This window comes from Alnus glutinosa, chromosome 14, assembly GCF_958979055.1.
Source record: "Alnus glutinosa chromosome 14, dhAlnGlut1.1, whole genome shotgun sequence".
Taxonomy (NCBI): domain Eukaryota; kingdom Viridiplantae; phylum Streptophyta; class Magnoliopsida; order Fagales; family Betulaceae; genus Alnus; species Alnus glutinosa.
The window spans coordinates 5,310,361-5,326,023 of NC_084899.1; the positions used below are offsets into that span (position 1 = coordinate 5,310,361).

General features: G+C 37.9%; 1 protein-coding gene across 1 annotated transcript; it reads left to right on the forward strand.

The window, feature by feature from the left end:
• Window positions 1–2,374: 2,374 nt before the first annotated feature.
• On the forward strand, window positions 2,375–5,335 carry LOC133858170 (leucine-rich repeat extensin-like protein 3). The gene has a single exon (XM_062293645.1). The coding sequence runs from the start codon at window positions 2,614–2,616 to the stop codon at window positions 4,828–4,830; it is 2,217 nt and encodes a 738-aa protein (XP_062149629.1). The 5' UTR covers window positions 2,375–2,613; the 3' UTR covers window positions 4,831–5,335.
• Window positions 5,336–15,663: the final 10,328 nt, after the last annotated feature.

Sequence of the window (15,663 nt, forward strand, 5' to 3'; positions counted from 1 at the left end):
ATTAAAACAAGCAAAACTAATTTGTATTTTTTTTTTTCTTGATGAGGATTGACTGAAAATTATTATTGTTTATTATGTGCCCCAGGGAATCAATTGATAAACTAATTTTTTTTTATTAAAAAAAAAAGTGAAAATAGGTAGCAAGTGAACGTCAATAAGATATTTTTATTTTTATTAAAAAAAAAAAAAAAAAAAAATAAAAAAAAAAAAAAAAAATAAAAAAAAACCAAATTGTTGTGGTCACTCCACCACAATTTGACTCACTTAATTAAGCGTTGCCTCGTGGAAAACCATAGGAACAGCCACTCTCCAACAATTACTAAAGATAAGAGGACGCGCTAAAAGAGCCACGACAGTGTCGTTGGTGGGCTATACGACCACTAACAAAGAGACAATAAGAAACTCGCTGCTCAAATGCTTAAGCATATTCTCCGGTCATTGATGCTCAGGGAAAACAGCCATCATCCCCCCTAACATTATAACAATATTTTCTCCTTCACTATTTTAATTATAGGCTCCCCCGGCCTGCCTTCAAATTTGACGATTCTAGCTACACTAATTTCACACCGTTATATATTTTCAATGGTTAAGGCTTTCATTTCTTTTAGAAAAAAGTATATATATTTTTTTCAAATTGCCACTTAGTTGTTAAAGTCCATTCAAACTATTAATTGTGTCAATATCCCTTTCCAAACTATCAAAAAATGTCAATGTGTCTCATAGACTAATAAAAAGATAAAAATGACCATAAATTTTGTAATAAGACAAAACTGTCCTTATAAATAAAAAAATAAAAAAAATAAAAAACAAAAAAATAATTGAAAATTAAAAAAACAAACGAACAAAAAAGAAGAAAACCCAGTTTTATTTTTTTAGAACTTTTTGTTATTTTAGATTTTTTTTAATAATTTTATAAAGGGTATTTTTGTCAATAGGGGGACATGAACCTTTTTTGGTATTTTTAGGGAGGGAACATTGACACAATTGGTAATTTGGATGGAACATTAAAAATGAGGTAGCAGTTTGAGGAGATTATGCGTACTTTTTTCATTTTTTAAGTAGTTGGTATAAAAAATCATTTTAAACGTGTTACATTAACCGTTATAAAACTGGTGTGAAGAGTAAACTAATGTGAAAAGTTGCATTTTTTTTTTGATATGTTCACACAGGAGGGGGGTAGGGATTCGAACTAGTGACCTCCGCTTCATGAAGCGTGGTCTCCAGCCGATTGAATTACCCCTTAAAGACATATGATCAATAACGTGTCAGTCAGTCACTAAACAATTATCGCATTTTATCGTTCAATTTGTGTGTTCTCATTTATATCACGTGACAATTTTGTCAACATAATTAGTAACAAATTTATGGTAAAAATAGAATATAAGAACATTTTTTTTAGAAAGTAATGTTTTAAGAAACCGTTATATAACTTTCTTATAATATTTTTTATTTAAATTTTACAAGTGTTGATTTAATGAATAATTTTTTCATATCACATCGTAAAATTTCCTAATAATATGGACATGTAAAAAAAATAAAAAAAAATAAAAAAATAGGCCTAAGAATATAAGCAACGGTAAGATGACCGTCATAATTCACCGCTCTTGGGTGTTAAATGTTAATGTGAAAACGTTCGTTACAAAATTGAATCAATGGCTACGGAAGTAGCGCCCGTGAGAATTTAGGAAATAAAGAGAGGAAGGATAGTCCGGTAATTTCGGAAAGCCTAACTGTAAGTTCATTACTTCATTTACTCCAATAGTCATATGATTTGACAATGGACACCCAAACAAACCAACAACTCTACCCCTAGCTTTTAAATCCCTGTGCCCTCCAGGTCCCCCACGCTACTCACCCGCTCACGTTCTCTCTCTCGTCCAAATTCTCGTGTTCATTTCACAAAATTCTCGTGAGATCAACCAATTCCCGGCTCCCCACTAATTTAGTTAAAGCCAATTACAGGCAACCGGCCGGACCTGTTGTACCAGTCTACAGTAGCCGGGATTCGGCGCCACCGGTTCCACTGTTAACAACTTCGCATTACAACGACTTTAAACTTTTTAAAAAAGTATAAACAATGATTAATAAAAAAAGAAATATTAGAAGGCTTATTCCAAGCTTTATTAGATTGTGGAGTTTTTTTTTTTTTTTTTTTAATTTTTTAATTTTTTATGGAATTGGTCCCCAAAAAACGAATAAAGTCAGCCTCTCCATTCACACTCAAGAGAGACGGAAAGATATTTATTTATTTTTTAAAAATAGCTAATTAATGAGAGAAAGGAAGAAAAAAAGAATTAAAAAAAAGAAAGAGAGAGAATCTGGTGGGCTTCGAGCTGTGAGTTAGCTGTCTTTTGATGCATTATTTCAATCTCCCACACATCTCCAAAATCCCTAGAAAAAAACCCTTCTCTTCTCTTCCTTTCTTCTCTCTCTCCTTCTCCTGAACCAAAAAAAACCAAATCCAAAATCCCCCTTCAAAAAGTCTCTCCGCCCACATTTTTCTCAGATCTCAAAGTGAATACCCCATTTTTGCATTCGAGTGAGAGAGAGAGAGAGATACAGAGGAGGAGCAAAAAGAGAGTGGCATTTTGGAACTCAGATGTCTCATGTGAGATGAAGAGGAAGACCCACTTCACCCTCTTCCACTTTGATCTTTCACTCCTCATTGTTCTCTTTCTTGGCGCAGCATCGGTCTGTGCCTCTGTACGGGTCGACGTCATCACCCCCAATGGAGGCCTCACCGACGCCGAAGCCTTGTACATCAGGCAGCGCCAGCTTCTGTACTACAGGGACGAGTTCGGCGACCGAGGTGAGAAAGTCACCGTAGACCCATCTCTGGTTTTTGAAAACCCCAGAATCAAGAATGCTTATATTGCATTGCAAGCTTGGAAGGAAGCTATTCTCTCTGATCCCTTGAATCTTACCGGCAATTGGGTTGGATCTAATGTCTGCAACTACACTGGGGTTTTCTGTGCTCCTGCACTCGATAACCCTAAGATCCGAACCGTCGCCGGCATTGATCTCAACCACGGTGACATTGCTGGGTACTTGCCGGAGGAGCTGGGACTGCTCGTTGATCTTGCATTGTTCCACATAAACTCCAACAGGTTTTGTGGTACTGTGCCACACAAGTTCGAGGCTCTGAAGCTTTTGTTCGAGTTTGATATCAGCAACAATCGCTTCGCCGGCAAGTTCCCGGCGGTGGTCTTGAAGCTCCCGCAGCTCAAGTTCCTGGATCTGAGATTCAATGAGTTCGAAGGGACTGTGCCAAAAGAGCTCTTCGACAAGCCATTGGACGCCATCTTCATCAACCACAACCGGTTCAGGTTCGATCTTCCCGACAACTTCGGCAACTCCCCGGTGTCCGTCATCGTGCTAGCCAACAACAAGTTCCACGGCTGCGTCCCTTCCAGCCTCGGCAACATGTCCAACCTCAACGAGATTATCATGATGAACAATGGGTTCAGATCCTGCCTGCCTCCGGAGATTGGTCTGCTCAAGAATTTGACCGTCTTCGATGTGAGTTTCAACGAGCTGTTGGGCCCATTGCCGGACATGTTCGATAAATTGGTGAGCATTGAACAGCTCAACGTGGCACACAACTTGCTGTCGGGCAAAATCCCTCCAGGTATCTGTAAATTGCCGAACCTTCAGAACTTCACCTTCTCGTATAACTTCTTCACGGGCGAGCCACCGGTGTGCTTGAGCCTTCCGGACTTCAGTGACCGGAGGAACTGCTTGCCCAATAGGCCGGCCCAGAGGTCCGCCAAGCAATGTAAGTCGTTCTTGTCCAAGCCCGTGGATTGTAGCTCCTTTAGATGTACTCGTTTCATTCCTGCTTTGCCTCCGCCTCCTCCTCCCTCGCCTCCTCTTCCATCACCTCCGCCTCCGGTTTTCACACCACAATCACCACCGCCACCACCACCACCTCCACCTCCACCACCACCAGTTCTCTCTCCACCTCCACCTTCCCCACCACCACCTTCACCTCCACCGCCACCACCACCAGTTTATTCACCACCACCACCACCACCACCACCACCACCACCACCTTCACCTCCACCACCCTCACCGTCACCACCGCCACCACCACCTCCATCTCCACCACCGCCCTCACCGCCGCCACCTATTCCTTACTGTGTGCGCTCCCCACCGCCACCGCCACCTCCTTTGTTCTCCCCACCTCCACCTCCTTTGTTCTCCCCACCTCCACCAGATACATATTATAATCCACCACCTCCGCCTCAACATTCGCCACCGCCACCACCGCCACACTCACCGCCCCCACCTCCACATTCACCTCCACCACCTGTTTACCCCTACTTATCACCACCACCGCCTCCAACTCCTGTCTATTCTCCACCTCCCCCAGTGTATTCACCACCTCCTTGTATAGAACCGCCCCCACCTCCACCACCACCATGTGTAGAGTATTCGCCGCCACCACCGCCACCAGTTCATTACTTGCCACCTCCATCGCCCTCGCCCCCACCCCCACCCCCACCCCCACCTACAGTGTACAATTCGCCACCCCCACCAGTTCACTACGAATCTCCTCCACCCCCACCAGTTCACTACGAATCCCCTCCACCCCCACCAGTTCACTACGAATCCCCTCCACCACCACCAGTTCACTATCATTCTCCGCCCCCACCAACTTCTTCACCACCACCACCACCAGTTCCATGTGAACATCCACCGCCTGCTCAGTCACCACCACCGCCAATTGTTTATGAAAGCCCACCGCCTCCCACTCCAGTATACGAGGGGCCATTGCCACCAATCATCGGAGTCTCATACGCATCTCCTCCGCCACCGCCCTTCTATTGATTCTTTTGAGACTTTCCCCCTTAACCTTCCATTAGTCACAATCAATACTCACATTTATAGTTGCGGCCATTGCTTTTTTCTCCTCTTCCCGTGGTCGGGGTTCATCTCCACTGGTTCTTCTTCCTCTTTGGGCAATTCTCGTCGCTCATGATACAAGACAATGTAAAAGGGTATGTGCAACTCTAGGAATTATCTTCTCCAGCAATGTTCTTGCTATGGAAATTTTGAATGTTGTTGAAGAAACAGAGAAGAGGTGAAAGATAGAGAGGGAGGTAAGAGGAAAAAGTCTCTCCAGTATTTATTTGAATTGTTATGGATATTTGAGTTGTGAAATAAAATTTGGCAGAGGAAGAATTAGGGTTGCAGAGAAAGTGTATGTATAGGGATGAAAATTTGGAGACCATAATTCAGGTGCTACAGAGATGGCAGCTCTTTCTGCTGCTGTTGCTGGTTTGTGGGATTTTATTGTTATTGTCTCTCTTTTATATCATACTTTTGTTTCTTATTCCTTTCTCCAATTTATAGTATAATCATGAACATTTTTACTTGTATTCGATTTTCAGAGTTCGTTTCGTTCCTTTCTCTTCTCATTTGTGTCATATTCTCTGGTTTCATATTGAAAAAGATGCATTTTTCATTTGTGATTGGATAAATGATAGCCTTTAGTCTCTTTAAAGTCCCATGCAGGAGAAAAGGAAAAGGATGAGAAATGGGCCAAATGGCTTTTTGTTTCTCAACGATTTCTATGCATTTTTCAGATCATTTGCCTCACCATGAGTACAAAACTGAGTTTTGAATCTGTAGTTTGTACAGATATGTGTGTTATTTCTTGCAGTGAGATTCAAGAGAATGGGATTCGATCCATCCTCTTTATTTGAAACTTGTTTCCTCGATATTTGACATGGAACAACTAGTTTCCAGCTTGTGGAGGAAAATATCGATGACCTTTTATGGCTATATTTAACTCCTACCAGCGTTCGTTTTCATCTACAAGATAAAATCCGTCTCCTGAAAATTTCAATCAAGGTCGACATCTGTGGGGACTTGAATGGCTACCCACCTATATTCCTTGATTGGTGCTACATGCAATTCCTGAGCTGAGCTTTCTCATTAGATTAATATTCTTGGGAATTAGCAGCATGTGCGACCACTAATATCGGTTGAAATTTTGAATTCAAACCTGTTTACTTCACGCTCACACTTTTCCCCATTGGAATTCGGAATGTCCATCTGATTATGCTCACAAAAAGCTTAAAAAGGTTTGAGGCAGGATGGGAAACACTTTAACAGCATTTTCCCCCCTCTCAGATGCATCATTTCGACATCCCCAATTGTTGGTGTTGACCGACTGTTTGTCACTATTCTTGTGCACTCCTTTATGTGAAAGTCTTTATCAACTTAGAATTGACATAATCGGCAAACTCGATACGAAATCAATGAGTTACGGTCTAAGGGATCTATTCGTTTAATTAAATGAGTCGAGCTATAATTAAGTTTAATTATCTTTTATATACATATTCCGACACAATTCAAATCAACATGCAATATTTAAAGTTTGTAATTTTTTACATGATTCATAAATTAACACACAATTAGTGGATTGGAATTAATAAGTTTGATTCGTTTGATTAAATGAGTGAGAATTACGTTAACTCAATCTCTCACCTGTATGTATAACTCTTTCAGGTTTCCCCACTTAACAGACGTCTGTCAGATCATTACCTTCATAGACCTTAATATGTTGTAATTATATTAAGTGTTCGGTTGGTGGTGTTATAGTGTGCTTTTCTTTCAAAAGGACCCTTTTAAGGGGACAATATCTAGAAAATCCAATCAAAGATCAAACAAAATCAAACGCCAGCAAGAGGCATAACCAACTCAATCATGACATTAAATCCTCCATCGCAACAGAAAAGTCACCATAAAAAAGTTGATACTGCCTGCCACTGTCAACTAACCATGGCTACAGGCTACTACCATTTGCTACCACCACCGAATCCCTTTTAATGCTGCCGCCAACTCTTTCCTCTTGAGGCACCCAAAACATTTTTGCTTCAGCCTCAGCCAAGTCAAGCTCAGATCCGCTTTACTGTTTGTTCCCTTCTATATACCGTGTCCACCACAACTTGGCCGATTCCTCGAGATTGAGAAGCCCTTTATCCGGAGTAAGTGATAGCCCTTCCGAAGGGCCCTACACCCCCGCAAATTTCGTTGCGTATAGCTCCCTTCAATGCCTCTGAAATTGACAACGCATATCCAGAGATTGTTGGTTATAGGACTAGTCCTTTTCTGGCAGGGAATTCATTTCTTGGTCGTGGGTAAACTGGAATACAAACTTCCTTTCCCTTGGCCGATTCCTGCCAAAAATACGTCCGAGTTACCATTCTTAACAAAATTCTTTTTTGAATAACTGGGGAAGATAAGGAAAAAGAATGAACAAGTTGTGTCTACTCGTCTTATCTGAGCGTATCAGTGACAACGACATGCGTCTTATCACCAACTGTTGCTTTTTGCACCCAATTCTGCGCTCTGAATTTCTAATCAATACAATTAATGGTTGAGATTCAAGACAATTAATTCTTCAAATTGAATTTTAATTTCAATAAAAATCTTTATAATTTTCTGTTAAGAGAAGAGTTTTTTTTTGTCCGAGCAACTTTAACTGGGTGCCCTTAATTGCTTGGGCAGGTTCTCGTGAAGAGCCTCTCTCACATATCCTTGCCTAAAGAGGAGGGGATACGATAATAACATTAACTTACATCCTTAATTATAGGGAATTATCTGTTCAAATTGGATCTCAATTTCAATAAAAATCTTTATAATTTTCTGTAAAGAAATGGGTTATTTGTCCAAGCAAGTTTCTCCTACTTGAGGGAATCCTTGCTTAGGTGCCCTTGCTCCCACAAGTTCTCATGAAGTCTCTCTCTCACATATCCTTGCCTAAAGAGGAGGGGGACAAGATTATAATATTAACAGAAATCCTTAATTACAGGGGATCTCAATTCCATCGGGATGGGTATGGTAACAATAATAATAGTTTTTGTAGCATGTTAGCCTATTTTGTAGGAAATATGATATTTTGTTGTCACTTCAAGACATAACTTTTGACCACTTTATCTATGTGCAAGATGATCTCCTAACTAACTTTAGGGTGTTTTTTTTTTTAAAATAAAATAAAAATTACAACATAAGTAAAAATGATTAAAAATTGTGTCTTGAGATAACAATGTATCATATCTTATTTTGTACTATACACTTCCGTTTAGCTTTACTCAATTTATGCCCTAAGATAAGGGAAATATACGTAAATCACAAAGGAGTGGTTGAATTCGCCCCACTACCCATAGATGCAAAGCATTTTAGGTCATGAGTGGCATGACCCTACAAATTTGTGAATCCCATGAACGTTTCCTTTACCATGTCAATTTTAGCCTTCTACATTCCAACAATTAGCCTTTGTTCTTTTTTCTTTTTAAATAATGCCAAGTACTATACTTTCATCTCACCTTTATTCACCGGTCGATGTGGTAGTGTTCATCAATTTTTAAATTTTTTATTTTTTTCAAATAAAAAAATTGATCCAGAAACTAATAAGAACTACAATATCAACCTAAAAGAATAATAGCTCGAATAAAGATGTAAGATGTAAGATGTTACATTTTGTTTTTCCTTGCTAAAGGAAAATATTCTGCTCTAGTTGTGCCCCTTTATTTTATTTTTTGTGTGCCTTTTCTACTTGTCTCTTTATACCCATAAGATGCAAAGGTATCCCACAAACACAAAGGCACAAGGATGGTGATGTTAAGAAATCGGGTCATCTGTAGTGACACTCACATGGGCTGTTATTTGTTAAGCTTTCCACATCATATGTGTAACCAAAATTTTAATGTAACCAGTTGGGTTGACTTGCTTTTCATTACCTCAAATGGGACACCCATATCATTTAATTTGGGCTATATGGACAGCCTGTGATTAGGTTAAAATATATTAAATAATATTAATGGCACGCCATAAAGTGATGCTCATGATATATATTGACCCCCCTCACAAAATTAGAAAAATCTAAACAAATAAAAGGAAGGCCCTCAACGGTCTGTTCTACCCAGCTTTACTAACCAAAATCTCCCTTGCAAGAGTATGTATAGTTAAGTTAGCGTCTCTCTTAACATGGACGACATATGGTGATTTGGACAAGCCCAAGCCTTGTTTGATGCCCTCCACAAAGTGGCCAAATCTACTCATTTGTGAGATTTCTGAATTAACCTATTTGACAATCTTCAATGCATTACCTTAAACAATAATATTAAAGAAGCTCACTTCCTTGCTAAACATCATCAAAGAGAGAGCCGTCATGGCTTCAGCAACTTGGGTTTCACTACATTCTTTTGGGTAGTGTTACGGACAGCCAACACAAAACCCTCATAATCACGAGCAATAATCCCAAAACCTATGTGCCCATTCTTTTTATCCAAAGCGGCACGCAGGCATCCCAATTCACTTTGGTCAAACCTGGGGGTGGTGCCTGCCATAAAGGTAGTTGTATCGCAAAATTGAGCCATTGCCTCTCCTCCGTATCGGTTTGTGTCTCAATTGCATTGCATCTTTTGAAGTAACTTCATAGTCATATGCATTATAAAAAATACATGTGAAAATTTAGTAATGTTAAAGATTATCTTTTTATTCTCCTAAAGTTAACGTGACATTTAAAATTACAAATTCAATAGTGATCTATTCTAAATCTAATGATAATTTTAAAAGTCACATCAATTTGAAAGGATAAAAAGAGAATAAAAATATGGTCCCTAAACATTACTCGAGAAAATTACATTATTTAAAAATAGATGTTATTTTAAAAAATTGAATTGAAGAAATTTCTTTTAACCCACTTTAAATGTTGGTACGGATAAAAGACATGAATATGCCTACAATTAGATATGCCAAAGCATTTTTTGACCCAAAAAAAAAAAAAAAAAAAAAAAAAAGAAAGAAGAAGAAGAAAAAGAAATAAAGGATACAAAAATGCTAATGGAACAGCATTCATGTACGCAGAGGTTACGGATAACATGCATAGGACAAGAATTTTATTTTTCTTTTCCAGGAAAAAGTAGTGGTTATTTCATGGTCTTTGTGATAACAATTGTTAACAAATTTTCTGGAGCTGATGACTTGGAATTTCGGACAACGCCGTGTACCAAAGTTCACAAGGTTGGTGAAATTTTAGTGAGTGTTCTTCAAGTTGTTTGCAAAACAAAAGGGGTCGTCGGGGTGTCCCGGTAACGCCTCCTCCGACGATCAAGTTAGAATTGGTGAGAAAAGATCTCGTCAGAAAGAAGAAGTGCGTGTGTATTTAGAAGAAGATACCTCTCTTTTTTATTAGCCCAAACCTTTTATATGTCTGCCCCTCTTAAATGTCCTTCACGTCAACATTTATTACTCGAAGATGCTTTTCTTTTCCTTAATTAATTTGAGTCCATGAACCCAAGCGCTTATACCGAATCGTCCCTACTTTCCCTGATCGGCGGCGGACGATCATCGATTAATAAGACAAAAATATTAATTAGAGAGAAGTCTCCCACTTCATTCAAATAGCTCCACTCGTAGCTGTAGACTCCAGCTCATCTCTCTACCATTTCAATCAATGGCGGGAAATTCCTTAACAACAATAATTATTATTGAGTAATTCTATTAGTTTTCATTTTTTTCTTAAAAATGATGTGGATTTTAAAATTACTATTTAATTTGTGACATATTATATTAAATTCTGATCAAATTATAATTTTAAAAAACACAATTTTTTGAGAGATACAAAGAGAATTTTTAAAATTACTCATTATTTCTGCCTAAAACTTCAAACAAACTTCCAACCAGCCCAATCAACCAATTTGTATCCTCATACCTCAGAGGCCCAGCCTACATGAAACCAGGCCGACACTGGCAAAATCACAGCAACCCAAGTTTATCTCTGGCCCAAAGAGTTCTGCCCAAGCACCACAAGCCTAAAGGCCACCTTCTTCCACCATAACTCAAACCATGGCAACCTATAAATTCCCCATCCTACCACCATGAATAATTACTCTGTGGAGCTTCTCTCAGACGAAGCTGTTGACTTAAAAGAAAGAGCTTCACTTAATCCTAACAACATGGTTAAAAGAATTCTTCAGCATGTTAAAAAGATTGTTACGTGAAGGTTTACTTTTTTCAAGCTGGTAATTTAAAAAACTTAAAGCCTACTTTAACGTTCCTTTTGCCTGCGTGTGCGTTTGACATTGTGATTTCGCATGAATAATTTGAAATTTTAAAAGAAATCACAAAAACCAATAGGCTGTCCCTCAACTAGTAGATATTTTGCTAATCTTGGTCACAATCTTATTTCTTGGGGTTCTAACTCTAAGATGCTCCGTTTATTTCGGTGTAAAATAGTTTTTAGAAAATAATTTCGATATTTTTTGGTGTTTGGTAGGGGCGAAAATAATGGTCAACTCAAAAATGATTTATGTTTGATAAAAAATGCTTAGTAAATTTCAGAAAAAGATTTACGCTTTTTAAAAGCGTAAATCATTTTTCGTAAATGACAGACGCAGTCGATTATATTTTAAATGACGCAGTCGACCTTTACGTTCAAATAGTTAACTATTGTCGGATTCTGACAAGCAAGATTCCGACACCGGTCGACGCCAGAATTTGAAAAAATATGCAGAAATCCAGCGACGTTCGGCTACCGTTGCCAGATTCTGGCAGTTTTGTGCTAGATTCTGGCCAGATTGACTGAAATCTAGCCGGAATTGCTGGATCCCCGGCCATCTGGGTGGGATCTTGGACGGATCAAACCGTTATGGCAGGGATCCTCCCAGAACGGCAGGAATCCTCCCGTTTTGGTCAGATTCCGGCCACTTTTGCCGGAATTCGTATGCACCAAATATATATATATATATATATATAATTTTATATTAATATTTTTTTTTATGTTGGGAATAAAATTTAATTTTTTAAAATTAATATGATTGAATAAAAATATAAAAAATATTTGTAATTTTCCATATGCATCAAACACCAGAAAATGATTTCAACGGAAAATATTTTTCTGAAAAATAACTTCTCTGAAAATATTTTATACCGAAACAAACGAAGTATAAGAAGCAATCTACAATTTCTTTGAAAAAAAAAAAAAGTGAATAATTTCTCCCCCCAAATATGCGATGACTTGTTTTGCTCCTCTTAGTCATTTAGATCTATAGTAAGGGTGCATTTGAGATATTAAAATCGCAGAAAATGAATCGTTTGAAAATTGTAATTGAAAAATGTAGAAAACTATTTTTTGCAATCGCAGTTAAGGGGGATTGTTTTTTAAAAACGCACGATTTTAAAGGTCAAACTGCAATTTTATCAAATACTTAATTTTATTTTTAAAAATTACACATTTAAAATCGTTATTTGGAACTCACACTTTTTTAAATCATAAATCTATACGAATCTAAAGCTCAATGGTCCACTTGTTTATGTCTGTGCTACAGGCCTTTGGGCCTAGAAACCCATTCAGCCACCACTTATGTTTTATCTATGGACTAACGCCGTCCAAATTTTTCTCTCTTTTCCGTTATGTGAGACAGATATGACTAGCAGGCCCCCGTCCTCCTCCTCTTCTTCTTTTTTATTTTTCATTTATAACATCATGATTCATGGACATGTAAAAAAATTCCAGATCTCGGAACAGTGAACAGTGGATTAGCAATAATGAAGAGGGACTTTCATGATAAAGTTAATCTTGATTTAAGAGCACAAGGCTACTTGATTGACGTTAATGTTGTAACATCAACCTTTTACTTACGGGTTAATAACAATAAAAAAAAAAAAAAAAAAGGAAAAAATGAAAAACAAAAACAAAGTAAAAGCCCTACTCTTTTCTGATTTTGTACTGACATTTGGCACAGCAGCACAACTGCACAAGTAGTGAGCAAGTTAGACTCTGGCAACAGGGTATTTGGCCACCCTTTAGACGGCACTAAAGCATACTTCTCTCATTTTTCTTGTGTTGATGTAATGCATGTTAGGCAAGATGGTAATAATGCAATTCATGTGTTGACAAAATGTACAATTTCTCAAATGCTAGACATGGTATGAATTGAGGAGTGTCCACCCTTTATGCACAGTGTTGTCTTAGCATAAAAACAGTTTGTTTCTTTGGATTAATAAAATCTCATCATTTATAATAAAAAAAAAATAATAAAAAAAAAAAAAAGAGAGAAAGAAGTAGTAAGCACGTGCACGCACATGATAGAAACGTTGTCGTTAAAGTAATGTTGCCACCCTTTGACGACATTCTTGCGTAGCCTAAATAGTTGAAAAAAAGAGAGTCTAATAGTCAAAAGCAATACCAAAGATTCCTCCCTTAGTTTGTCTCTTGCTCTTTTGGCGTATGGGTAATCCGCCGAACCCAATAGGCAATAGGGAATACGGAATGATTGATTCCTCCTTTTCTTCTTCTTTTTTTTTTTTTCTTTTTTAATTCTAACTCTTTATTTATTTATTCACTTTTAATATTTTATTTAAATATTTTCTTTTTCAAAGTTAAGTCATGTTCATGTCTTATAATTTTATTTTATTTTTTTTAATATTTTTAGTGTTTAGTTTGGTGAGCACTATAGCAATTTACTAATTTTCAGACTAAAATAACTAGTCAAATACAGTTATATTTTCGTCGGAATTTACATTTCAACTAGTCAAAATAACTTTTAATCAGTCGGGTGCGAATGCTTATCTCTCGACCATATGATCTGTAAACATCATCTCGATGTTTCTTTGTGTAAAAGCATGTGATATAATTCAGCAAGCAAGCAAGCAAGCATGATTCAATCCTACAAGCTTTGCTTTTGCAAAAGGGCCTATCAGCTATCGTTTCCTAACAGCATTTTTAATGTACAAGCACTTTCTGTTTTATAAGGTGGGTCAATGGTTGTTCGTCCGGTTAGTAGCTAAAAAATAAAGCGAGATCCGGTGGAATTTGATTAACTAATTGTAACCCTTGCCGGTGAACAAAGTTGGACCAAATACAGCATTTAATGTCTCAGGAGGAGCAGCATCTATTCTCTATTTCAAATAAAATAAAAACAATTATTTTATGGTTAATATTTTATTTTGTTATATTTAGCAATAATATCACGTCAATTGAAATAGAGAGAACTTCACTTATAACTCTTAAACCTCCACCCCTTTTGAAAAAAGTTACTTAAACTTTAAAACGTTTCAATTTAAGGTATCAATTTTTCAGAAAGTTTCAATCTTAATTCTCCATTAAAATTTTTCATTAAATCCTGTCAAAATTCTTAAAATAAACTCTTTTTTTTAGGAAGAAAAAAGAAAAAAAGAAAATTATTAGGATTTAGGTGTTAGTTAGAATTTAACGAAATTTGAAAAAATTTATAATTTTTTTTTTAAAAAAAAAATAAATAAACATAGGAGTATTTTAAAATTTTTGATATGGTTTAACTAAAAATTCTAACGGATGACTGATATTAAAAGCTTCTGAAAAATTGATACCTTAAATTGAAATGTTTTAAAGTTTAGGTACCTTATTTTAAAATGGGTGAAAATTCAAGGATTATAAGTGAAGTTCTCACATTAAAATAATTATATAAAATATATTTATTATATACATTATATATGCTATTAAATACAACAAAATAAAATTTTAATTATAAAATAGTTTTTCTACATTTCAAGTGAAGTGAAGAGGATCATTGTCTATCTAAAAAAGAAAAAAGAAAAAGGATTCTTGTCCTTGTGATAATAGGTCACCCTAATTTATAAAGTCTCAAGGGGGTTTGATGACACATGCATGACTAATTTTCATCAAAGTCATTTATTTTAATTGGAGAGATTATAACTTATAAGTCTCGCTCTCAAATGATTACGTAGCATTACTTGATGAGAGCCCCTTCTATTAGGTCATGGCATAAAACAAGGGTTTTCTGCCCACCAATAATATATTGACACGTCATCTCAGAACAAAAAAACTCAAATGTTGTTGAAACACCGGATCTTTTGCCCCATTTCCCTCTCAAAGAAGTTGAGAACAAAGAGACCGCTCTTGCCCAAGTCCGCACCACCACAGCCAGCCCGGACGCCGCTGGCACCGCCCAAGCCAAACCACGCCGCCAACGCCCGTACTGGACCACGCTGCCACCGACCGGGTCTGAACACACCGCCACAGCCAAGCCAACCCCAACTCCTCCAACGTGGGTTTGGACGCTTTCGGCACCGCCTAGGTCGGAAAACGCCACCAACGCCCGTGCCGGACCACACCGCCCAGGTCGGAAACTGCCATTGTCCAGTTTAGAAGACGCCGTCATAGTCAGGCCAAACCCAACAGCACCGAACATTGCTCCTCCAACGTGGGTCTGGATGCTGTGGGTCTAGATGCTGCCGACACCGCCCAGGCCGGAACACGCCGCCAACTCCCAAGTCGGAACACGCCACCGAACGTTGCTCCTCCTACAGATTGACGGCCACCTCTAAATCATCTCTGATTTCTAGATCTGCTACGTTTGTGGCGTGGGTGCTTGTCGTTTGCCCTTCGGAGGTTGAAGTCGATGACCGTTTGTGTTCCCGACAAGTTTTGTGGTGATTGAGGCGACGTCTGCATGTATCCGGTGAAGGTGCGGTGGAATTGGAGGCAGTGTCCAGCGTGGGGCAGTGGTAGCAGCGTCTCAGTAGGCGGTGGCTGGGATGGTTTTTTTTTTTTTTTTTTTTTTTAAGAGTGAAAAAAGGGTTAGTGTTTTGCTACTGCTTACTTTTGTTATTTGATGCTAATGTGTCAATTTCTTATTGGAGGGCAAA

Coding starts and splice junctions, on each gene's coding strand:
- LOC133858170 (XM_062293645.1), top strand. CDS start 2,614: ATGAAGAGGAAGACCCACTTCACCCTCTTCCACTTTGATCTTTCACTC.